The sequence below is a fragment of the Acanthochromis polyacanthus genome, chromosome 4 (assembly GCF_021347895.1).
Source record: "Acanthochromis polyacanthus isolate Apoly-LR-REF ecotype Palm Island chromosome 4, KAUST_Apoly_ChrSc, whole genome shotgun sequence".
NCBI lineage: Eukaryota > Metazoa > Chordata > Actinopteri > Pomacentridae > Acanthochromis > Acanthochromis polyacanthus.
In genome coordinates this window covers 3,697,107-3,722,858 of record NC_067116.1, presented here as the reverse complement: position 1 = coordinate 3,722,858, position 25,752 = coordinate 3,697,107, and the positions used below count along the sequence as shown (strand labels likewise).

Here is a 25,752-nt window from a genome sequence, read left to right as displayed (position 1 = left end):
AACATAAAAATTCCTTAAAATTCAGATTTTTGATTTAGCGCCAAAGCAAGAGTTGTAGTTTGACCAGCAAGAGCCCATTCATGGCTCCAGTGATTTTAGTGGCTCTACAGTGAAGTTATTGAATAAATGTGCAATGTCTCTTTTCACTGTTGCAGCGGTTTTGCTATTTGCAGACGGTCCCTGTTCACTCGTTGCACCGCCGGCTGCTCATAGACGCCAATGTTATTTCTGTAGCTTGAAATACAGCGACTTTTGATAAAATTGGCCTTGTAGCACATTGTCTACCTTACAACGATTTGAAAGAGGCATCGTTCATGTTTTGACAACATATATCTCATGAGTTATTGATGCCGGAAGTCCGAATCTGTGAATATCTTTCCAACTTTACCGAACTCCGCCAGATTCATTGTAAACTAAACTAATGCACGTGTCTGAGTTTGCAAAGAACTAAAACTGGACTTAATTTACAGCAATTTAGGCTGTACAATGGGCTGATTCATACGCCAATTGCCACGATTCATAATCTCAAATTATGTTTGTTTTGTTATTAAGCCTCCTCATTAGCCTCCTTGCATTAGAAGGCTAATGTGTCACCGGCCCGGCTCGTTAGCGTGCAAGCTAAGCAGTACCGTCTTTCGTCCATAAACCGTATATCAATTAAAACAGTACAGTTTCATGAAATAAATAAATTACAAGAAGTTGGATGTGTTATTTACTTGACCTGTGAGGCGTCACCTGCCCCGGTAGGTCCACCGGGTCCACCCGGCGTCTACGCTTTATAAATGGCGCATGCGCGTTTGGAGCAATCGGTGTTCGATTACCTTCCCCTGTGACCTGTGTGACGTCATTCCAGTATTTTTCTACTCGTACCCATAAACTTGAATTCGTCCTCACAGGGAAGACTTCGTAGTCGTAGAAATTAGAGTTGCACTCACAACTTTTAAGTTCATACTCGTAAAAACAATCCTAACCCTTAATTTATCAAACTCATGCATATGACAGCAGAATTTTGTGTACAAATTTTTTATTAACATACAAATGTTTAACATTACGAATACGAATGGTTCGAATCGTGGATGAATACTTTTGACAGTAATCTTATTCCATACCAATCCAGCTCATTGGTTCAGTGCTGCCACCCTCTGCCCAATCACATGTCTGAGAACCATTTGAATATATTATCATTTCCAGTCATGACCAAACTTAATTACATCAATTTAATGTTCGGTTCTGTATTATTTTAAGTCAACGTGAAAGAAATGAGCGCATTTAATAAGCCCCAGAGACACTTCAAATCTATATCATTGAAATATGATCACAAGACAAATATAGCAATCATGTTGGATACACTTGGTTCAATTTTGTAAATTCAAAGACCTGCATTTTCCCATTTTTTCAGTGCATCCTCTCTGTTACCAAATATAAGTAATTGTGTATATGATAACATTGTTTTGTCAGACCATGCACCAACTTCGCTATTTCACAATGATTTTCAATTAAACAGATGGTCTTCTAATTGGCGGCTGCATCTTAAAAGGTTTCAAAATTCTGATTTCATAAAATTTGTAGGTGAACACAGTGACGTCTCGTTCTCTTTAAACACAAATCAGACAAAAGCAGCCATTAGATAGGAGGCATTTAAAGCATATATAAGAGGACAAATTATCAGTTTCACTAGTTACAAATTTAAACATAGAATGAACGATTTAGAATCCAAATTCAGAAAATTAGAGAAAGCGGCTCCTTTTGATAATTCGAATCAAACAAAACAAGAGCTACTTGCCCTTAAAGCAGAATATGATGAGCTTTCCACACTCAAAGCTGAAGACAGCCTAACAAGACTGAAGCAAACTTTTTATGATCAGGGTGAAAAGCCGAGCAAATTGCTTGCTTGGCAAATAAAGAAGCTTGACTCAGAAAGAGCCATAAACATAATTAGGAATGAACATGGAGAATTTGCCCCTTAACTTATTTATTTGTTTATTTGGTTCTCTATCTGTCTGAGGTTGTTTCATTTTTTCTATCCTCTTCCTGCTAGTAATTTTATCTTATTGACCTTTTTTTTTTGGACCCACACTCTGATACTATACCTGTGCACGTTCAGTAGCACATGTGTTTGTTTTGTTTTGGCACATTTTCTGTTTTGTTTTGTTTTTCTTGAGGTTTGTGTTGGTTTGTGTCTTGTGTTATGTCTTTTGCTGTGTTGTTGTTGTTTTTGTTTTTTTACTGAGTTCTTTGTTATTAAATCTGTTCATTTTTGTTAATGGTCACGTTTGGTTGGCCATTTACGTATCAGTTGTTTGTATGCTCCTGGTACTCTGTTTATTGCGCCTTAAAAAATTCATAAATAAATCACACATAAAAAAAAGAACATGGAGAATTAACTACAGGTCCCAATGAAATTAGTAATATTTTTGTTTCGTAATATAAACCCCTTTACAAGTCAGACTTCCCACTAAATCTGCTTACAGCTGCCCAATTTGCAATGGTACTACTGGGCAGTCCAGTTAAGAGCCACAATGTTTTGGTTTTCTAATGATATCTTCTTGCCCTGACTAGAGCTGGAAATATTATCCACAAATGGTTAGGCATTGAATAGCTTTTTATACTCTGCACTTTTTAAGAAATTAAGACAAAACATAGCTAATCCTTTAGTAAAAAACACAATGGTTGTTTGGCATGAAGTACATAAATATATAGGTGATTTCCCAGTGTTGTCTTGTTTCTCCCCGATATGGGGTAATGAACACTTCGCCCTGGCAAAAAAAAAGATCTGAGTTTTAAAACATGGTTAAGCAGGGGCATATTAACTGTACAAGATCTGTATAAAGACTGCAATTTAATGTCATTTGATGAGTTAAAGTCAAGTTTGACATGCCACAGAAACACTTCAAGTATTTACAACTTAGAGGTTTTATTCTAGCACACTTAAAGAATTCTGTGCAGCAACCTCCTTGATCCAGGCAAGAAGCATTTGTTACAAAAAACTGCTTCAATAAGCGGCTGGTCACTAGTTGTATAACTTGGTTGAAAATCATAAAGATAACTCCGAAAGTAAAGGACAGGAAAGGATTAGAGACTTAGAGGAAGATATCTCAACCACTGATTGGCATAAAATTTGCCTGGGGACCAGACAGCCTTTATATTGTGCATTCCAAATACACATAAAGTCAGTCTGGAACTGCTCCATTGAACCAAATCTAGCCCAGAGGCGGGACTACCGATCACAGCTTGAATTGGAGAGAGCCAATCAGCGTAACACATGTGTGACGCAATCACTAAACGACCTAACAACTGCCTTTCCGCCATGATGTTTTGTAGTTTTAACAGCTTCCTTCGTCGTACAGGGGTCCTGAGGAAAATCTAAGCTCTCCCTTTCAACAGTGGAGGGCAGCATTACGCATTCTATCGTACAGCCTGCCGGAATTAAAAATACATCCTTTAAAGAAAAGCTTTAAGAGCTGCTTCTTGTTGAGGTTTTAAGGACAAATTCAGCCCGTGCAAAACAGAGGAAACCGCACGAGAGAAACCTCGCTCTGTTGCGGTCGCATCGTTAACTCCCGCCTCTGGTGCTCTGATTGGTTCGGTCTGATCTGCTCGGAGCTTGAAAACCTGTCAAAATGTGTCAATGGAGGAGGGCTAGACCGTATTCCCGTATATCCCTTATAATGGGAATACAGTCTAGCTAAGCTAGGCTATAAAATGTGTTTAAAAGCACACACTCAAACTATCAACACTCAACTGAGATTAATACAGTTCAACTGCATAATGAGAACATATATCTCCCCTGTAGAGCTAAATAAATTTGATCCTAAAATACCTGACTTATGCTAAAAGTGCAATATTCACCAGGGTTGTCTGTGGAAATGTGAGGAGATTCAAAACTTTTGGAGTTTGGTCTTAAAATATATCTCCCAGATGGCATCTTCTCCAATTTCTCTGTGTCCTAAGATTTGAATTTTAGGCATTTACACAGACAACTGGGTACTGCCTAGCTGCCTTTTATCCAGCAGAGAAAGGAAAATGATTGACCTTTGTTTATCACAAGCCAGGCGCTCTATCGCATTGTGCTGGAAAAGTGTTAGCTGTCCCTCTCTTGGCTATTGGTTAAAAAAAAAATCTAATATCTAGTTTGGCTCTCAAGAAACTCACTTATATAGTTAGAAAGAAAGCTTCTGAGATTAATGACATCTGGAGGTTGTTTTTGGAATTTATTAGAAAGGGTGATATTGAAAAGGCGCTGGAGATATGATTTGATTTTGAAGGTACCACATACAGTGGGTATGGAAAGTATTCAGAGCCCTTGAAATTTTACTTCTGACCATGTGATATTTCAGTTTTTCTTTTTTAATAGATTTGCAAAAATTTCTACATTTCTGTTTTTTTCTGTCAAGATGGGGTGCTGAGTGTACATTAATGAGAAATAAAATGAACTTTTTTGATTTTGGCAAATGGCTGCAATGACACAGAGAGTGAAAAATTTCAAGGATCTGAATACTTTCCGTACCCACTGTACATTTAGGTCAAGGGTTGCCTGCCTGCACAGCCTGCTTCTCCACCGCGATGCTCTCAGTAGCTGCAGCCTACCCAGAGTAGATTTGAGTTCTGGTGGGAGTGTTAAGTTCGAACTTACTTTAATGTCCAGGAGTTTGGTTCGGCTGTATCTTTGCTGACTGAATGATGCAGAGTCAGCACTAACTGTTGGTCCGGGGACATTAATAAAAGGCTTATTCACGGGAGCTCGGGAAGCCGCTGCACCTCTGTTCGCCGCCATTTTAATAATCCATTATGAGGAATGGACTCTGAATTGTGCTCAATACCTGCGTTTATCTACATTTTAGTTATTTATTTATAATGCTACCCAATGTAATGAGATGTTTTGTATTATACAGCTAGTGCTGCTGGCTCAGCTGACATCTTCAGCCGGGAACCACCTGTCTGCAAGTGCTTCGACCCTTCATTTCCTGGAACACTTGAGGTGGCGGGTCCACAATGAGCACGTCTGCTCACTACGTGTTAGCTCATAGCTTCCAGCTTTCCTCTTCCCTCTTCAACCACAGCCAGCTCGATGATCTTTCTGCCGCTTGGCCCACTACTTTAACAGCTTTCTTCCTGCCCCTGCCCTTGACGCCTAGGTTCCCTAATGTTCTCCATAGGGACTGTGCTGCAAATCCTCTCGCTCCTACTTCCACTGGGAAAAACAAACACCTCCAACCTTGTTCCTGGCACTGTTGAACCAGCTCAGTGTACTTGGCCTTTTTGCGTTCAGACGCTTCCTCACATCTTGTTTCCCAGGGTACGGTGACTTCGATGATTATGATTTTCCTTCCCTCTGAAGACCAAATGACGATATCCGGCCTCAGAGTGGTTTGGACTATGTCTGGGAAAACCAGCCTTCTTCCCAGGTCTACTTTCATCTCTCACTGATCAGACTGGTCCAATACTGATAGTGATGGTTGTGCCACTGTGGTTTTCTTAACTTCCCCCTTTCACAAAGTTGATGAATTCTTTGGTTTTCATAGGGTTTCTCTTCTTCCTCCTTTCTCTATCTAGGATGTTTGCAAGTTCCCTTAGAACACTGTCATGTCTCCATCTGTAGCGGCCTTGACTTAGTGCTACTTTACAAGATGACAGTACATGCTCCATCGTTCCTTTTTTTTCGCACAATGGGCATTTTGGATCATCTTACAGACCCCATCTTTGTAAATTGGCTGGTGATGGTAGAAGGTCATAGACTGATCTAAGTAAGAAACTCAATCTGAGAGGCTCGTACTGCCAAATCTCTGCTCATGTTAACTTTCTTTCTGCAGTTGACCATCTTGTCCATGCCCCTTGCAGCCCTAATTCAACTGCTCTTGATCTTTGGGTTTCCTCTTCTGCTAACCGTACTTCATTTTGGACCATTTTCCTTTTCTCGCTCCCTGATGCAGCAAACCATCTGGGGGTGCTAGTAGTTCCAAGGCCCTGCCATCCAACTGCTGTTGTGCCAATGATGTCCTTGCATTTTAGCCGACTCTCTGCTTGCTCCACTGCCTGGCTGGCTGACCATTTTCTTACTGTGCGGGTTTCTATGCCTGCCTTACCGATCATTTCATCTTTGGATTCCTCCAGAGTCATCACCAATCTTGTTTTGGCAACCTTATACTCTTCCAGAACTGATGAGACTGGGAGTTTAGTTGATTGGTTCTTCCATACAGGCCGATACTTGTGAAGCTTGGTGGTACACCTAGCCATCGCCGCAGATACCTGTTGATGGTCTTTTCCCATCCTTCCACTGTTGTGCTGGCAATTTCGTAGAGCATGAGTGGCCACAGTAGTCTTGGCAATAGTCCATGTTGGTAGAGCCAGACCTTGAACTTGCCTGGCAATCCCGTCTCCTCTATCTGCTTCAAGTGTTCTTGGAGCTGGCTTTTGACCTGTGCCGTGTTATTCTTGTCTTTCAGTGTTGCATCTTACCACTTCCCTAGGCACTTGATTGGGTTGTCCACAATAGATGGAATGTTTTCACCTTGCACTTGTAATGTGAATCTCTTGCTTGGCTGTCCCCTCCTGACAATAAGGCTCCTGGACTTTCTAGCCTTGAATTTCATTCTTGCCCAGGAAACAGTTTTTTCAAGAGCCATCAGCATCCATCTGGCTTGTACAGGGGTTGCTGTTGTGAGGATCATGTCATCCATGAAACCCCTGCTGGATGGCAAGTACACTTCCAAAGTTGTTCTTGGACCTCGTGTTTCTCTTCGTCCTGCTTCCAAGATGAGATTCATTCCCATTATGAATTGCACCACAGAGATGGTGCAGCCGGTAACTATTCCTTTCTCCAACCTCTGCCATTGGGTCATCTTATCTCCTACAGAAAACCGCAGATGCATGCCATCAAAGTAATCTGTGATGATTCCCTTGATGTGGTCAGGAACATGGTAATGATTTAATGCCTCCTCAATCAGCTTGTGTGGAATAGAGCCATATGCATTGGCTAGGTCCAACCACACCACTGCCAGGTCGTTGTTGTTGACCCTTGCTTCCCTGATAAGCTGGCTGATGCAACTAGTGTGCTCTATTCTGTATTCAGTATTTTTTTGTTTTGTCTTAATTTATTTATATTTTTCTTCTTTCCCCCCATTTAATTATTGTTTGAAAATTTTTACTTAAATTTTTCTTTTTTCTTTTTATTTGATTATTTATTTGATACTGCTGTATGTTCTTGTTGCAAGACTTCAAATTTTTTTGTACATTAAAAATATGTCCAATGTATAAATACATAAAAGCAATAAATACATTTTTAAAAAATATTCTCATTGTCATCCAGGAAGGTAATTTTCATTCCTATTTGTTTAAGTTATATTCTTACTTGATATTCTATGTGAATTATATTCCCTCGAACTAAGGATTGTGTTGTTTGGAAAAAAATGATAACAAAAAGACAGCACTGGGAAACATTATCATTAGGAAGAAAGAGCATAAAGGCTAAGTGTTACAAACACGGCATTTAGAACCCAAAAAGCAGGCACTCAGGCAGGTGGATAAATAAACAGGGATTTAATAAGGAAACACAACATAAAGCTCTCCACATGGGAGGTACAGGAACTAAACAGAACGGGGGCAAAATTAAACCAAGGGCGACGGCTCAACGGCCATGGTGGGGGCTAATTAAACTGCAACTTGATGGCAACACCTTAGACCAATCGCACTTGAAGCACTTTTGCACTTACTACAGGTTTTTCCTTATGTCTGAATTCTTGCTTGTGTTGTACGTCACTTTGGACAAAAGCGTCTGCTAAATGAAATTGTAGAATTGTAGAATTAAACAGAACTGAGGAACTCACAGTATAAGGGTGCAGGGGGTTGGGAGCCGAGGGGGGGACAGAGCTGAGGAGAGCCAGTGGCGGGGTTATGGCAAGGGGTAGGGAGAACCAGAGGAGACAGTGGGAGTCCGGAGCGGAGGGGGAGACGGAGCGGTTGTGGGATTCCAGGATGGGAGAGCAGACGAGGTATTCTGGGATTGAAGAGAGAGCAGCGCTCGAGCAGACTGGTGTGGTCTTGGCAGAGGAACGCCAGCAATGGCCCAGCAGAGAGCTGTTGGCAGAGCCAGGCTTTTATCTGTGGCTGATTATTGATTTGAGCCAGCTGCGCTCCTGCACAGCCACTCTTAATCCGCCAGAGCGCAGCACAGGAGAGGCAGGGGCCATGGCACTAAGCCGATGCTTGAAGCCCTTGAAGTGCTTCACCAAGACTTAAATGGTTGAGGCGCCGACAAACTTTACCACATCTGATTAAGAGGGTCCGAGACAGAAGCTTGCGCTCCAGAAATCTGCATTCATTGCTCCAAACAATTGCAATTCAACATGCTTCATCTTAAACAACCTATTTTTCATGACCGGCTTTTTCAGTGGTCTAAACTGTTTTACCTTCCAGGCGGAACACCTGCCCAGACAAAGATTGGTTCCTACTTATAAAGTAGCACTCACTGGCTCTTACAAAGAGTTTTACGTCCCATAATTCTTTGGAGGAAAGCAGTGTGTAGCTGCTCATGGAATGTGAAACATGAAACTTTTAACAGTAGTGAAAACTCCTCTCAACTGTCTGAGAAAACAGTTCAGACAAGAGATGAAGAGAAGAGTGGATCTGTGTTCTCCTGGACCAAATGAAGTTTATCCTGAGTCTGTTTGGTGAAGATGCTTTCAAACACTTGATGGTCATCATGACTCATGTAACACATGACACAGAATGTAATATATATTACTTAGATGCAAATACACAACTATCCTATAACAAAAAAAATCATTAGTTAAAGAACAGGGGTTGTTTAGTTAGGTAAGGCTTCTGGAGGTGGAGGAAAACTAAAAACAACAACAAAAATTTCTTTTTAACTAACTGCTTTTCTACTTTGAGAGTTTGAACATATCTCTCAGCAAGCCCATTTGCTGCTGGATGACCTGGAGCACTGGTGGTGTGCAGGATTCCACTCTGCTTGACAAAAGCCTGAAACTCATCAGATGTGAATGTAGTAGCATTATCTATCACAATTTGTTCTGGGAGACCATAAGAGGCAAAAAGTCTTCTCAGCCTTGTGATGGTTGCTTGAGATGTGATTTGTGATATGTGAAACATTTCCAACCATTTAGTGTAAGCAACCACAACTACTATGAACATGTCGTTCAAAAAGGGTCCTGCAGAGTCAATATGCATTTTCCAGGACTCCCTGGAAACCCCCATGGGTGCAAAGGAACCTGCTGTGGCATTTTCTGCTCCAGCTGATAGGTCTCACACATCCCTTAAAGATCTGTTCCACTTCTGAGTCAAGGTTTGGCCACTATACATACAGTGCCTTGCAAAAGTATTCGGCCCCCTTGAACTTTTCAACCTTTTGCCACATTTCAGGCTTCAAACATAAAGATATAAAATTTTAATTTTTTGTCAAGAATCAACAACAAGTGGGACACAATCGTGAAGTGGAACGAAATTTATTGGATATTTTAAACTTTTTTAACAAATAAAAAACTGAAAAGTGGGGTGTGCAATATTATTGGGCCCCTTTACTTTCAGTGCAGCAAACTCACTCCAGAAGTTCAGTGAGGATCTCTGAATGATCCAATGTTGTCCTAAATGACTGATGATGATAAATAGAATCCACCTGTGTGTAATCAAGTCTCCGTATAAATGCACCTGCTCTGTGATAGTCTCAGGGTTCTGTTTAAAGTGCAGAGAGCATCATGAAGACCAAGGAACACACCAGGCAGGTCCCAGATACTGTCGTGGAGAAGTTTAAAGCCGGATTTGGATACAAAAAGATTTCCCAAGCTTTAAACATCTCAAGGAGCACTGTGCAAGCAATCATATTGAAATGGAAGGAGTATCAGACCACTGCAGATCTACCAAGACCCGGCCGTCCCTCTAAACTTTCACCTGGAACAAGGAGAAGACTGATCAGAGATGCAGCCAAGAGGCCCATGATCACTCTGGATGAACTGCAGAGATCTACAGCTGAGGTGGGAGAGTCTGTCCATAGGACAACAATCAGTCGTACACTGCACAAATCTGGCCTTTATGGAAGAGTGGCAAGAAGAAAGCCATTTCTCAAAGATATCCATAAAAAGTCTGGTTTGAAGTTTGCCACAAGCCACCTGGGAGACACACCAAACATGTGGAAGAAGGTGCTCTGGTCAGATGAAACCAAAATCCAACTTTTTGGCCACAATGCAAAACGATATGTTTGGCGTAAAAGCAACACAGCTCATCACCCTGAACACACCATCCCCACTGTCAAACATGGTGGTGGCAGCCTCATGGTTTGGGCCTGCTTTTCTTCAGCAGGGACAGGGAAGATGGTTAAAATTGATGGGAAGATGAATGGAGCCAAATACAGGAGCATTCTGGAAGAAAACCTGTTGGAGTCTGCAAAAGACCTGAGACTGGGATGGAGATTTATCTTCCAACAGGACAATGATCCAAAACATAAAGCCAAATCTACAATGGAATGGTTCACAAATAAACGTATCCAGGTGTTAGAATGGCCAAGTCAAAGTCCAGACCTGAATCCAATCCAGAATCTGTGGGCAGAGCTGAAGACTGCTGTTCACAAACGCTCTCCATCCAACCTCACTGAGCTCCAGCTGTTTTACAAGGAAGAATGGGCAAGAATTTCAGTCTCTGGATGTGCAAAACTGATAGAGACATACCCCAAGCGACTTGCAGCTGTAATTGCAGCAAAAGGTGGCGCTACAAAGTATTAATGTAAGGGGGCCGAATAATATTGCACACCCCACTTTTCAGGTTTTTATTTGTTAAAAAAGTTTAAAATATCCGATAAATTTCGTTCCACTTCACGATTGTGTCCCACTTGTTGTTGATTCTTGACAAAAAATTAAAATTTTATATCTTTATGTTTGAAGCCTGAAATGTGGCGAAAGGTTGAAAAGTTCAAGGGGGCTGAATACTTTCACAAGGCACTGTATTTTCGAGCAAGAGCTTTTGTTTTCACTATGCCTTGATGGGCAGTGTGGATCTCTTGTAACACTACTTCTCTCATTTTTGAGGGTACGGTGAAACTGGTGACCCATAAAAAACCTTGATCTGTGGATAGTTCATTTCTTTTTGTAGCAAACTGTTTTAAGTTTTCTTGGTTGGGCCAGCCTTCCATGACACTTACACACTCAGGATAGGCCACTGTCTGTGTGTGTTGCTCTGGAAACTTGGATTGCATTGAGCAGTGCTTCCTGTAGATGCTCCGTTAGCAGTGAATGAACTGTGGCAGCTGTCACAGCCGTTCCACGGGTCACTTTTCTCAGGCAAAGAACATCGAGATAGTCCATCAGTGATGTGATCCTCAGACTTACACTAAACGATGTGATAGTCATAAGATGATAAGATAATGACCCAACGCAGGCTGCAGGCTGCATCGAGAATCGGCAGACTCGTATGCTCACCAAACACTGTCAATAGGGCACAATGGTCACTGATTAGAGTAAAGTGTCTGCCCCATAAGTACTGGTGAAACTTCTTAACACCATATATCAGTCCAAATGCATCCTTCTCTATTTGAGAATATTTCCTCTCTGCTGGAGATAATGTTCTGGAAGCATATGCTTGTGGCCACTCCTCATCATTTGGCATAATGTGTTGGATAACTGCTCCAGTGCCATAAGCAGAAGTATCACAAGCTAAGGTGAGCGGTAGAGAGGGGTTATAGTAAGCCAACATTTGGTCACTAGTCAGTAAGTCTGTACACTTCATAAAACCGTTCTGTTCAACCTCAGTACATTTCCATGTTACCTGTCCCTTTAACAGTCTGTATAGTGGTGCCAACACCGTGCTTTGCTGTGGCACAGATCATCCATAACAGTTTACAAGTTCTAAGACAGCTTGAAGCTTCTTGACGTTGCTCTCACCTTGTCTCTTGGAGAATGCCATGTTCATCCAAAACGTGACCCGGATTTTCTATGCAAGTTTCACTGAACTCACATTGTCCAATGTCTTGGAGGCGTTGTAGGATATTCTGTAGGTTTTAGAGGTGTTTCTCCTCCTCTGAGTGACCTATGACCAGCAGGTCATCCAGGAATACGACCACTGGTAGGTCTTTCACCAAATTTTCTATTATCCTCTCAAAAATGGAAGGAGCAGAGCTTATTCCAAATGGAAGTCTGCTGTACACAAACAAGCCTCTGTGTGTGTTGACTGTGGTGTACTTAAGTCCTCATCTAACAGCACTTGCTGGTAAGCTGCTGCTAAATCAATTCTGGAGAAAACTTTCTCTCCACTCAGGGTTGCTAACAGCTCCTCTAACCTAGGTAGGGGTTAAGTGTCTGTTTCAACAGCTTGGTTGACTGACACTTTATAATCTTTGCATAAGCGAAATGACATATCTCTCTTTTTCCCTGGCACTATTGGCGCTGCCCATGCACTATGTTTCACTGGAGAGATAATACTTGCTTCTTCCAGCCTCTAGTGCTTCCTCTACTCTTTCTTTCATAGCAAATGGAAGGGGTCTGTGATTGCAAAGCTTTGAAGTTATCTCTGGTTTAACAATAATAGAAGACCCAGTGTCTCTCAGGGTTCCCAACTCCTCCTTAAATACCTCTGAATATTTATCCACCACTGCCTGAAGTATCACATGCCTTTGCTCCTGTGAATACTTAATCTTGTCACAGGTAAGTCTAAGTTTTCTCAGCCAATTTCTGCCACACAGTGTTTACCCTTGAACTTTAAGAACTACCAGTGGAAAATTCTGAACTTGTTCTCCATAGATTACTGTAGCTGTTGTTAACTGTTGTTTTGTTTTTTTTGTGGTCAGTGTACATAGCTGCCTCTATGTCGATTTCCATCTCTAAATCATCATCAGCTATTGCAAATGTGTCTCTATATAGTTCAGCATCCATACTAGTGACTGTCAAAATGGTAAAAACACCTAAATCCACGTCTTCTTCCACTTCCACATATTTAGTGTGCTTTTGCTGCTGTCCTGTGTATTGTGTACTTTTTCGCTCTTCAGTCAGTGTTTGTGCACAGCACGCCTTTGTTTTATATGTGATAATCAACAAAATGAATAAAGAAACCTGATAGTCACTTAATATATTCTGTTGTCCTTTATCCTCACAGCTTCAAAATATGTGCGCAGGAACAGCTATCCATTCTTGCCTCCCTTCAGTGAGTTTTGAAAATTTCATTTCTTCTGATGTAGGTCAAGCATTTGCATCCTAAGTTGTATAATAAAGAAAAAATAGAATGGCAATAATGATGAAGTCAGACCTTGTACTACATGAAGTCTTGTGTTAAAAAAATCTGCCTGTATGCATCAAAATGTAATATGTAGAAAGAAATCACATTTGATTTCAATCATTTATGATATAATTGCATTGTTCCTCAGATGGACTTTGATAGATTCTCTGTTCATTTCATGATGTTTTCATTTGTCTTCATTTCAGTGTCTGAGCTGAGGATTGTTCTGTTGGGGAACAACTGGTCTGAGAGGAGTTCTGTTGGAAACTTATTACTGGGAGAGACCGAGTTCAACACTGAGGAGGAACCAAACCAATGTCTGAGAGTCAGAGGACAACTGCAAGAGAAAGACATACTCCTCATCAACACTCCAGATCTGCTGAATCCAAACATCTCTGAAGACAAACTAAGAGAACATGTAGAACTCTGTGTGAGTCTCTCTGATCCTGGACCTCATGTGTTCCTGCTGGTTCTACAGCCTGAAGGCTTTACTGAGGAACACAAACTGAGGATCTGCAGAGTCCTGGAACTATTCAGTGATCAATCATTTGATCATTCAATGGTTCTGATATCAAATCCCAAAGACGCGAGTTCAGGTTCCATTGAAACATGTATGCAGCGTCCACCATTAAAAGGCATTTCGGATAAATGTAGAGCCAAGCTGTTGTGGGAGAAGAACCTTGAACATCAACAGCTGTTAAAAGTTATCGGCAACATGGTGAAGCAGAAAAATTATTGTGTGACCTGTGATGTTTCCAAAGAACCAACTACTGTTCCAGCTGCTGGTCATCATGAAGAGAGCATCAATACTGGCTTGGATGACACTCAATGTACTGGTGAGTTCAGGAACACTTCATAATGAAATAAATAAAACGTGATCAAGTCTGAACATTAGGTTACCACAGATGACTGTACTGTTAAGTTTATACCGTTTAGAACTCATTTCTGAGTCCTTCAGATATCCATGTCAACACTGCATCAGTCAAATACTTGTACTTCTCCACATATTTGGTCTGAGTATCGATTCAGATTATAATACCTGAGCAATGCAATCTGTTCTCCACAAACTAGACACATAGCTTTATCCCTCACTCCAGTACAGAAATACTTTGAAGTCCATGCCTTGTTAAAAACATCAGATTTTGAATCAAGCTTTTTTTTTGGCATGAGCTGACATCTTTATGGGCTGCAGCTGACCAACGAACAAATCAGTGTATAAGGTCACACGCAAAAAACATTAATTACTATTACTATAACTTGAAAGTAAGTTGCTGTCACAACTGACACAAGGAAGATCATAGAACAGTCTAAAAGTATCTGATGTAACTTTGTAAACTAATATTAATTAGTTATTGTATCAGTGTCACATGATAAGTTAACAACAGCTGCATAGTGAGACTCAAACCCAGCAAATTGTAAACAGTGATACTAATTTACTAACTCTAAAGCTGCGTGTCGACTGGATGCGATTTTCCCGCATGGCAACGCACCGCATCTGAAAATCGCACGGCTGGCAGGCGGTCACTAGCGAACAACAATATTGTCACGTCACAGCACTCGAGCAACAGTGGCCGGCTACATGGTCACGTGACCGAACTTTCAACTTGACAGTCCGGCAGATCAGTTGGATAAACACAGCGGCTCGGCCACAAACTTTCACTTTTATTTCGAAAACACTAATGGTTACGATGCGTGCGCAGACACAGCTGTAATAAGCTTCTCCCCCACTGCGAACTGTGTTTAACACCTGCCGACTTTCTTGAAGCACCTTGCCGTCTCAGGGGTTGGTCTGCTCCTGGATTTCAAGCTGGACAAACATGGCGGCTTGGCTACAAACTTTGTCTGATATTACAAAAACACAAAGTATTTCTGAAAGCATTTGAGGAGAGAAATAAGCTGTGCAGCAGCTGAATCTGTCCTCATTTTATTTCACCGATGGCTAGTTTAGATGTTTGAGGACAGTTCCAAGATGCGTGGACTCTCTGCACGCTGCAGTCCAGTCTATTTAAGCAAATGAGCTGCAGCCCTCTCCAGGTAAACACACCGGATCGCGGCTGAAAATGCGCCGCATGTGGCATGCTTATCTGATTGCGGGGTGTTTCCAGCTGCGATCCGGTGTACTTACCCAGAGAGGGCCTTAGCTCATCTGCATAAAGTAGAATGGATTCTACTTTATGCAAATGAGCTGCAGCGTGCGGAGATTCCACGTATCATGAAAATTTCCTCAAACATCTAAACTAGCCGTCACTGACCTAAAACAAGGACAGATTCAGCTGCCTCACAGATTATTTCTTGCCTCAAATGCTTTCAGAAATACTTTTCGCTGAAGTGTTTTTGAAATAAAAGTGAAAGATTGCGGCCGAGCCGCAGTGTTTATCCAACTCGACTGCTGGACTGTCAAGCTGAAAGCTCGGTCACATGACCACGTAGCGGCCCGCTGTTGCCCGAAGGCTGTGACATGGCAATGTTGTGGTCCTCTAGTGACCGCTCGCTGGCCGTGCAATTTTCAGATGCGATGCGTTTCCACGTGGGAAAATCATATCTAGTGGACACGCGGTTTTACCATGGACACTAATTCCCATAAATTAATATATGATGGAATGTGAAGAAAATATTCTTATTGTTATCTTGGAATCTTGGAAGGTCATTTTCATTCCTATTTGTATATATTTTTTTTATTCCAGCACAAGAACTCAAGATTGTGTTGTTGGGAAAAAGTGACAACAAAAAGAACGCACTGGGAGACATCATTGCTGGAAAGAAAGTCTCTTATTTCCAAAGAGTCTTTGGAGGAAAACGGTGTGAAGCTGCTCATGGAACGTGGAACATGAAACCTTTAACAGTAGTGAAAACTCCAGACGTCTTCAGTCTGTCTGAGGAGATCCTGAGAAAAGAAGTGAAAAGATATGTGGATCTCTGTTCTCCTGGACCAAATGTTCTGCTGCTGTTAGTGAAACCTTCAGATTTCACCGAAGAAGACAGAAAAACTCTCAAGTTTATCCTGAGTCTGTTTGGTGAAGACGCCTTCAAACACTCCATGGTCATCATGACTCACAACGAAGACGGACAGAATCAGTCGGTGGAAAAACTCCTACAAGACTGCAGGCAAAAGCAGCACAGCATCAATCTTGATATAAAAGATCCTTCAGGTCATGAAGTACAAGAGTTAATGGAGAAAATGGAAACTATAGTGAGTGACCTCAGGGGAAGATATCTGACACTAACTGAAGAAGAGGATCAGACAGTGATGAACCTGGTCCTGTGTGGTAGAAGAGGAGCTGGGAAGACTTCAGCAGTCAACGCTATTCTGGGACAAAGAAAGTTTGGTGGACCTGAAGACTCATCAGAGTGTGTTAAAACCCAGGGAGAGGTGTGTGGACGTCGGGTTTCCCTGCTGGAGCTGCCTGCCTTGTATGGAAAACCTCAGGAGGCAGTGATGGAGGAATCATTCAGGTGTATCTCCCTCTGTGATCCTGAGGGTGTCCATGCCTTCATCCTGGTCCTACCTGTGGGTCCCCTCACTGATGAAGACAAGGGAGAGTTAGAGACCATCCAGAACACATTCAGCTCTAAAGTCAGAGACTTCATCCTGATTCTGTTCACTGTGGAGTCAGATCCTACAGCTCCAGATGTTGTTGACTTTATCAGACAGAACAGAGACATCCAGGAGCTCTGTCAGAGCTGTGGAGGAAGATCTGTTGTTGTCAATATGAAGGACAAGCAGCAGATCCCAGAGCTGCTGGATCAAGTGGACAAGATGAGACTGTCAGTTCAGAAACCTCACAGCTACACAACAGGAACATTTGCTCATGGCCAAATGGAAAAGATCCTACAGCTAGAAGCAGTCATCACCAACCAACAGACTGAAAACCAGAAACTGAAGAAATCCGATGTGGTCACCTGTAAGTATTCCACAGTTTTTATTTTGTTTTTGCAGATTCTCCTAAACCCTGTTCTACACAACGTTCATACTTTAAGTAACTCTGTTTGGTTTCACAGCTGATGAAGAGCAGCAGAGCCCAGAGAGTCTCAGGATTGTGCTGATCGGGAAGACTGGCAGTGGAAAGAGCCGTTCCGGAAACACCATTCTGGGAAAAAAGGAGTTTGAAGCTAAAGCAGGCCAACAAGGTGTCACCAAACTTTGTCAGAAGTCAATGGGTAAAGTGGACGGACGTTCTGTTGTCGTGGTCGACACTCCTGGTCTGTTTGACAACACTTTGTCTAATGATGAAGTAACTGAAGAGATGGTGAAATGCATCAGTCTTCTGTCTCCAGGACCACATGTCTTCCTGCTGGTGCTACATATCGGCAGACTCACCCCAGAGGAGAAGGAGGCTCTAAAACTCATCAAAGAAGGTTTTGGGAAGAATTCTGAAAAATTCACCATCATTCTTTTCACAAGAGGAGATTCATTAAAACAGGAGAATCAGTCCATTGAAGAATACATAGAAACATGTGATGAGTCCTTCAAGAAGCTGATCTCTGACTGTGGAGGAAGATACCACGTGTTTGATAACTATGATGAACAAAACCAAACACAAGTCAGTGAACTGATAACAAAGATCGACACCATGGTGAAGGAAAATGGAGGAAGCTGCTTCACCAACGAGATGCTGCAAGAAGCTGAAGCAGCCATACAGAAAGAAACGCAGAAAATCCTGAAGGACAAGGAAGAAGAGATGAAGAGAATGATGGAGGAAGTGAAAAGAAAACACGAGGAAGAAAAGGAAGGAATGAAAAGAAGAATAGAAGAAGAGAGAAGAAAAATTGAATGGAAGAGAAAACTGAGAGCAAAACAACTTGATGACATGGACAAGGAGCATGAGCTGAGAAAGAAAGAAGAAGAAACCAGAGAAGAAGAGAAAAGGAAAAGGGAAGCAGAGGAAGAAAAACACAGACAGAATCTAAAAAAGGAACTGCAAATGTTGGACAAAAAAATTCAATCAGACCAAGAAGAAAAGAATAGCACTGACAGAAAACTGGAAGAGACCAGAGACGAGATGAGAAAGAAACAAGAAGCCTGGGAGGAAGAACGAAGAGAGTGGTGGAAGAAACGAGAACAAGAAGATGAAGAGAGACAACGGGAGGAGAAAAGAAGAATGGAACTTCAGGAGAATTTAAAGAAGGAACGAGATGAATATGAAAAGAAAAGAAAAGAAGAAGACCAAATCAGGAGAGAAGAGGAGGAGAGGAAATATGAAGAATTAGAAGAAAGCTACAAAACAGAGCTAATATATATGAAAAAGATGTACGAAGAGAAAGCCAGAGAGAGAGCTGAAGAGTTAAATGACTTTCACATGAAACACATGGAATACTATGCAGCTCTAAATGAACAGCATGCTGAACAAATGAAAGCTAAAGATCAGAAGTATGACCTCCTAACTGCACTTGCAGCCCACAGTGAAATACAAGAGAGAGAAAAACATCACAAACAACTGAAGGATTTTGTGAAAATTGTGTCCAAGAAGAAAGGAAATCTGAGAAAGATCAGTGACGTACTGGAAAAACAAGAGGAGGAGTTGAAGAAAGTGGAAAATGACACGGAAAAGGGAAATCTGCAGAAAAAACATGAAGCACAACTCAGTGAATTGATAGATGAACTTCTGAAGAAAGATGGAGGGAGATGGTGGAAGCCTGTCAAGACACCTCGTCCGTCTGAAAAAGAGGACAGCGGACTTATTGGCACATTTCACAGTTTAGGGATCCCAGGTAGCCACTACTAACACAACGTTCAATGAGGCTCCTCAGTCAGGACATGATCACTCTGCTAGGAATCTTAACATGGAAGGATGGACTCAGGTGTTTCTAAGATCATCTTAATGCACTCATGGTGTGCCTCTGCGTCGACTGAAAGAGTTACTGATCACTGCAGTCATTTCCCTCGTCACAATAATCGGATCATTGTGAACTCAGCTTCAGCAGCTTCAGCAAGTCAAGTCTTCCAGAGTTCATCTTTATAGAACAAAAATTATTCTTTTTGTGTCACAACTGCTTCATCATGGTTCAGATTGTGAACTTTGTAGGCTACCCGCTGGATTAACAAAAGTCTGAGTCCGTCTATGTTATCGTATTGGTATCTGCTCCTGGTTCCAGTTTATTACAACTGAAGATGATCAGGAAATTCTGTCCCTAAAACAATCAACTGTGAAAACTCTGTTATTTCCTTGTACTCTGGATCAAAAGTGCACTGTGAGAAACAATAATGGAAAAAAAATGTGAAAGTCTAACAGCAAAGATGCCAGAAAAAGTAAATTAAAAAAACAGCATGTTACATTACTGTAATGTTCAAAAGAATGCTGAATATCCTGATTTAAGTACAATGGTGTCATTTTATGGTCATTGATAGTAAAACAACAAATCAGTTTGTAAACATATTGATTTTAAATGTGGACATTATTTACAGTTTTGGCTCACTGTCTTTGTTTTTTTACAGTCAAGTAAATTGATATTTTTTCCCCTGTGATTGTACTGGATATGATCTGTAATCTAACAAAACCTGTCAAATTTATAAAATAACAGATTAATTGTGCCATTTTAAGTCCTTAATATACATAACTTTCTTTAAATAAAAAGTAAATTCATTATATTTTTGCTGGTTTACAGTGACTTTAGAATCAAATGTAAAAGAAAAAAACTATTAGTAAAAATACAGATTTTTGATGTGGACATTTATAGTTTTGAATCTTTTCTTTTTATTATTGGCAGCAAGTTCCTACCCTTTTCTGTGATTTCACGAGACATTTCTAATTTAGTAGGACTGAAAAAATACATAAAATGAAAGCATACAATTTTCAGTATTTGCAATTATATGCTCAAATACAAGCAAATATCTGTAAACATGGTAGTAATTTTGCTGACTTAAATACAGTAAAAATAAAAACTATTGACTGATTTTTTTTTTTGTTTTACAGCTAGCATGCAGAATATTACCTTTTTCCTGTAATTTTATAAACTCTAATCTGAAATTTTACATAATCCATTCTCTATACACCGCTTTATCCTCACTAAGGTCTGTCACAGGGCTACATTTAGGCTGAATCCCAAACCCCCCCTACACACTCCCCCTACACTACCGGGTGTCACTCCAAAAGAAGTCACACTCACAGCTGTGGAGGGCACCTATTATTGAAAGGGGAGGGTATAAATACGATCGTCAGGAATGGGACGCCCTGTCGCCTCACTGGAAAACGGAAGACGTCATCGCCATGGTAACACAAAGACGCCTACTGTCATGGCTGTAGCGCTGTGGCACAGGTTGCAACTAACAAGGATCGCTGCTGCTTCCAGAAGACGAAAGCATCCCACTTTTTTCACTCACATGTTTTCCAATCCTATTATCTGGCATTTCAAATCCAACAAATGAATGAATGAATTCTGTCAGGTGTGTTCAAATGTTAAGGTGTCAGGGGGTGCACAATTAAATCAAACGTCAGCAGAGAAGAAGATTTGTTTCTTTTGTTTTATCTTTTTACACCACTCTTTGTGTGATGTTCTGTTAGTGTGATAAAGGCGTTTTTTTGACACAGTTGCACTTACTATAAAAGTATGGTTTTAGAAACTAAGAATGATGTTATTGCGTTTATAAAAAAACTTTCTTACAAAAAGCAGAAAAGAAGCATGAATTGAATTCAGAATATCTGCACCACATGTGCTTCTCTTGTTTCTGACCTGTAATTTGACATAATTTTGTCATTTGTAAGCATGATCACAGAAATTACTTTGTGGTCCGATTTGCTTGTAATATTGATTATGGGAGACGCCAGCATGTCGTCATTTGCTATGGTCACGTGGTACAAGACTGCTGCTGGTTGGCAAGAACCGGCAGTAACATAACGGCTTGCTACGAGAACGGTATCGGGTTTGAAACAAATACGTAAAGTTATCGCTTTTCATGAATGAAATCGCACATGTATTTACCACAGTGGTAATATCGTGTGTAGTTGTTGTTGTACGAAGCGTTTTGAGAAGGGATCAGGCTTGAAATTTCACCGAATACCGATGTCAGGAGAGAGAAGATGGCGGTGGCTTCAGCCATCAACAGGAAAAATTGGACCCCAGTAAGCAGCAGAGATCGTGTTTGTGGCTCCCACTTTTCTTCAGGTAAACTATTCAACAGTTTAGCATGTTTAGTATGTCCAACTTTGAGCTTATTTACCAAAAGATATTTAGTGCTGCATCCTTCGCATGAAGCGATCTCTACACTTTCGGTTTGGTTCAGTGTTGTCATGTGTTACTGATCGCTTTTTAGGCGATGAAAGTATACTAAAGTGGAATGAAGCATATTCAATAACATCTCCTTAAGCCAGCAGCCTCCTATTTGTAACCATATTTGTTTCTGTATGCGTCTAGCGATCGTTTTTTAGAATTGTCCTATTTTCGATCACCAATGCTGTGGGTCTGTTACTGTTACATAGAAGCCATACTGCAGACAAAAAATACAGCAACGTATTGACGTTTCTTTGACATCTTGTTGAAGATTAACAGAAGATATATTATTTTTAATTCATAATTATATATTTTTGGGTGGGTGAACTGCCCAGCGGTGTCAATCAATTAAAAATAAATGTCGGTGAAGGAAATGCCCGGCCACAATGAAGGATCGTCAACCCACCCAGTCTTCAAATTGTAGGGATCTGGCAAGGTTTTACCTTTCCCTGATATCTCAGCTTACTCACGTATATTTTGTCGGGCCTCAGGTGATAAGGATTGAACATAATCGGACAATTTCATGGAAGGATACTTCGCATTGCTATCATCAGCCATTGTTCCTCTGGTTCCTCTTGCCAACCAGCGCGGTAATCACGTGACTTCGTTACTTCACTGTTTGTAAACACTGGCATCTCCCATAGAAACCTGCGATGGAGTCAGTGAAATAGGAATCTAATTTTCAGTTGTTCATATGTTTAGAGATTTGGGATTTTTCAATAACGAGCTTTTATGAGGTGTGTGAGGTAATTGTTCTTGTAAGACCAAGACTGTGTTCTTGCTGTTAGTTCATACCACAATGAGAACTCAGTGCTTAAAATGGTTTACTTTCAGCTGCTCTTGCTTCAAGGTTCTTTTTATCTCTGGAATGCAGCTCAGCCTGGTACATTTCAAACACTTCACTCTGTATGCAGTATTAAGACCACAGGAACAATTATCACACAGTTCAACAGATCAAGCTAAAATACAGTTTCACGTTGATAAAGCATAGATGTAATAAAGTATAAATGTATTACTATATAAAGATATTCATATATGGATGTGGTTGCATATTTCTTAACGTGTTAGAGGGAACAGGGTCCCCATGGGGACGGAAAACCAGAGTAATGGAGCTAAACACCCGAATTACGACAACTTTTGCGGTTCATGAAACAGGCTCTTGGGTGGTGTGTAAACACCACACCCTCCACACATTTGGATGAAAAAGAAACCTGATCATTAATTTGTTTGTCCACAGAGGATTACCCAGAATTTGAAAAAAAAAAACCTGCCCAGTGATCTCTGGTCCAACAGCCCTACAGATGTAGGACTGATAAAGATTTTCCACCTGTTGAAGTACAAGCAGCCACTCCGTGTCGACCACAGATTTCTCAATATCCTCTGAAACAAGCAGCGATAGAAGGTATAAGACCTGTTATTGCAGATATGGAAATATCAGGGATTACTGTGAAAACGAAAGAGCGCGTCTGTAAAACACCCATTTTCCCTGTTTAAAAAACACATACAGGAAAATGGAGGATGGTTCAAGACTTGAGAGCAGTGAATGATGCTGTACAGAAAACTACACCTGATGTTCCAAACCCACATACATTATTAAATGAAATGACCCCAGATAAAAAGTGGTTTTCAGTTATAGATTTAAGTAATACTTTCTTCTCTGCACTACTACACCCTACCTCACAACACTGGTTTGGTTTGCCTTTGAAGGTGCACAGTACACCTATATACCATTATCACAAGGCTTTACAGAAAGCCCCATGTATACACTCAGGATCTCAGGTGATCAATGGCAAAACTTCAAATTCCAGAACACAGCCAAATTTTGTTGTATGTTGATGAGATTCTTGTGACTGCAGACACGCAGGAACACTGTAAACAGACAACGATGGCAGTGTTACGACACTTACATGGAACAGGTCATAAGGTTTCGCTAAACTAACTTCAGTTATGGGCTCCGCAGGTGGTGTATTTGGGCCATATACTTTCAAAACATGGGAAAGCTCTACTTCCTGACAGAAAAACTGCAATCCAAAATGCTCTAAAGCCGCGAACAAAACAACAAATGATGTCCTTTTCCGACCTTTGTAATTTCTGCAGATCTTGGATTCCAGATTATACAGTGTTATCTCAGCCACTGCAAGGTTTGATATATGGCAAAGACATGTCATTAACAGATGAAGTTACTTGGACTGAACATGCTGAGAAGGCTTTTAAAAATCTAAAATTAGCCCTGAAAACTGATGTTGTTTTGGCTCTACCTGACTATAACAAACCGTCTGACCTGTTTGTGTGACATCAGCGAATGAAGAAACTAAACCACGACCTGATATTTTTGTTCTACCACAACCTGGTTTTATTGATATTTTTTGTGGACGGTTCCGCTTTGAACGACATTCGAGTCAATCATTGTGAGGGCTGTGCAATAACGACAGCAACTACAGTCTTAAAAGCTAACTAAACCTGTCAGTGTCTATTAAAAGTATTTTCTTAGTTTTACTTGGAGACCCGTTTTGAAACTCCAAAACACTGTTCTATATGGATTAGGCACAAATAAAATCCATTTCTCATAGTAGCATTTCTCTCCAAACACAAGAATCATAGTGCAGGACAGCATTATTATTACTGAGAGTGAAAATATATATATATATATATATATATATATATATATATATATATATATATATGCTTTGTCAAAATCATTTTTCAGAGAGAGTAATTCACATTCATAGAACACAGTGTGCCAAACAATTCAGTTCTAGCCTTTTACACATGTATAATCAAACACCAAAAGCTGAACCAGTAAAAAACAAGTAAGAACAGGAAATGCTTCTGCACCAGAGAGGCTCTGATCTGTTCAAGCCATCAACAGTGAAACATACAATTGGCACATAACTGCACAAAATTACAAAAAAAGACGGTTAGGGAAACGTCTAGAACCAGTAGCATGAATTTCCTTTTCTTGCTTTTGATACTTTACCTTTTGATGCACTACATGGGTCAAAAGTGACCCAGTCCAGTGGAAAATGGGAATCCTGACCCCCGCTGTGCACCCAAGGGTTAAAGGAGTAACGTACAGATGATCTGCTGAATATTAACACATTTTAAAGCAGTACATGCTTAGCTAATAGATAACCTGCCTCACATTTATCTACAAGTAATTGAAAACTGTAGAGACAAAAACCTTTAAGAGATGGTTGTCGAAGGCTACATTAGATCTGTTATTAGGAGGGTTTCACCAGACTGCGTTTTTCTTTTCTTTCTGCATTACAGTATTGTGGATGGTTTTATAATCCATAGGAGCGTTTTCACACTGTGTGAGTTCAAAGCTCATCAAACCGATGACTCCACTATAACACTGAGTGACCTTGCCGACTCTGGTGCGAACCAAGCCTCATTCAGCACAGAATGCTTTGAAAACAATAGAATTAGAATTCTTAGCAGACGCATATCTGAGCACACTTCTTGGCTCAAGCGTGGAGCAGTTCTCACAAACAACCTCTATCACATTGAAAGCAAACCCATCCTCTAGTGAGTCATGGTCTCACCCATGTCTCAACAGGAGGGATGGTACACATGATGCAGAGACAGTTCTTCACTGAAAAGTTTTCTGACTTTGCCAAGGAATACTGTACACAATCCATATGGACCTTATTGAACTAACAGCATCAAAAGGACTAATATATTGTTTAGTGGTTGTGGATACGTTTTTAAAATGGGTTGAAATATACCCAACCAAAGATAATACAGCCATAACTGTAGCAAAAGCTCTCTGCAACCATTACTTTCCAACTTATGGTATTCCCGCCATAATTAGATCAGATAATGGTACACATTTGTAAATGCAATTATGACACATTGCTCACACTAAGGAACCACTGTGCATATCATCCACAAAGTGCTGGCCTTGTACGAATGGCACAATAAAAACAGACTAGCCAAAACTATGGAGGAAACTAAAAGACCTTGGCCAGATTGTTTATCCTTGGTTAAACTGTGGATGACAATTACGCCCACGGGAGACAAAGCAATAACACCTTTTGAGATAGTGCATGGGAGACCTTTCCCACTTCCATAAAACAACAATCCACTGAATCTTAGTGAGCAGATTGGAAAGCACATACACTGAAAATGAGAGAAGTTCAGAGTTCAAATAATCTGCCAGAGTGTTCTTCTCCTTTGTCTACACAGAAGCTTCAGCCTGGAGACTGGGTCCTGATCAGAGTCCTGAGGCGGAAGAATCGGAGGTCGCCTCGGTGGTAAGGGCCGTATGAAATACTGCTGACGACACCCACGGCAGTAAAAATTGCTGAACGGCCTTCATGGATCCACCAATCG

General features: G+C 40.8%; 1 protein-coding gene across 1 annotated transcript; it reads left to right on the top strand.

Moving 5' to 3' along the window:
- Window positions 1-15,926: 15,926 nt before the first annotated feature.
- LOC110970831 (GTPase IMAP family member 8-like) lies at window positions 15,927-19,020 on the top strand. Its single transcript, XM_051947054.1, has 2 exons — window positions 15,927-17,104; window positions 17,223-19,020. Exons 1-2 carry the CDS (start codon window positions 16,040-16,042, stop codon window positions 18,933-18,935), a joined length of 2,778 nt encoding a protein of 925 aa, XP_051803014.1. The 5' UTR covers window positions 15,927-16,039; the 3' UTR covers window positions 18,936-19,020.
- The last annotated feature ends 6,732 nt before the right edge of the window (window positions 19,021-25,752 follow it).

Bases quoted from the DNA above. Each gene is read 5' to 3' on its own strand.
- LOC110970831 (XM_051947054.1), top strand. From the start codon at position 16,040: ATGAAACCTTTAACAGTAGTGAAAACTCCAGACGTCTTCAGTCTGTCT. The intron at 17,105-17,222 runs GTGGTCACCTGT...GCTGATGAAGAG, and splicing joins AGAAACTGAAGAAATCCGAT to CAGCAGAGCCCAGAGAGTCT.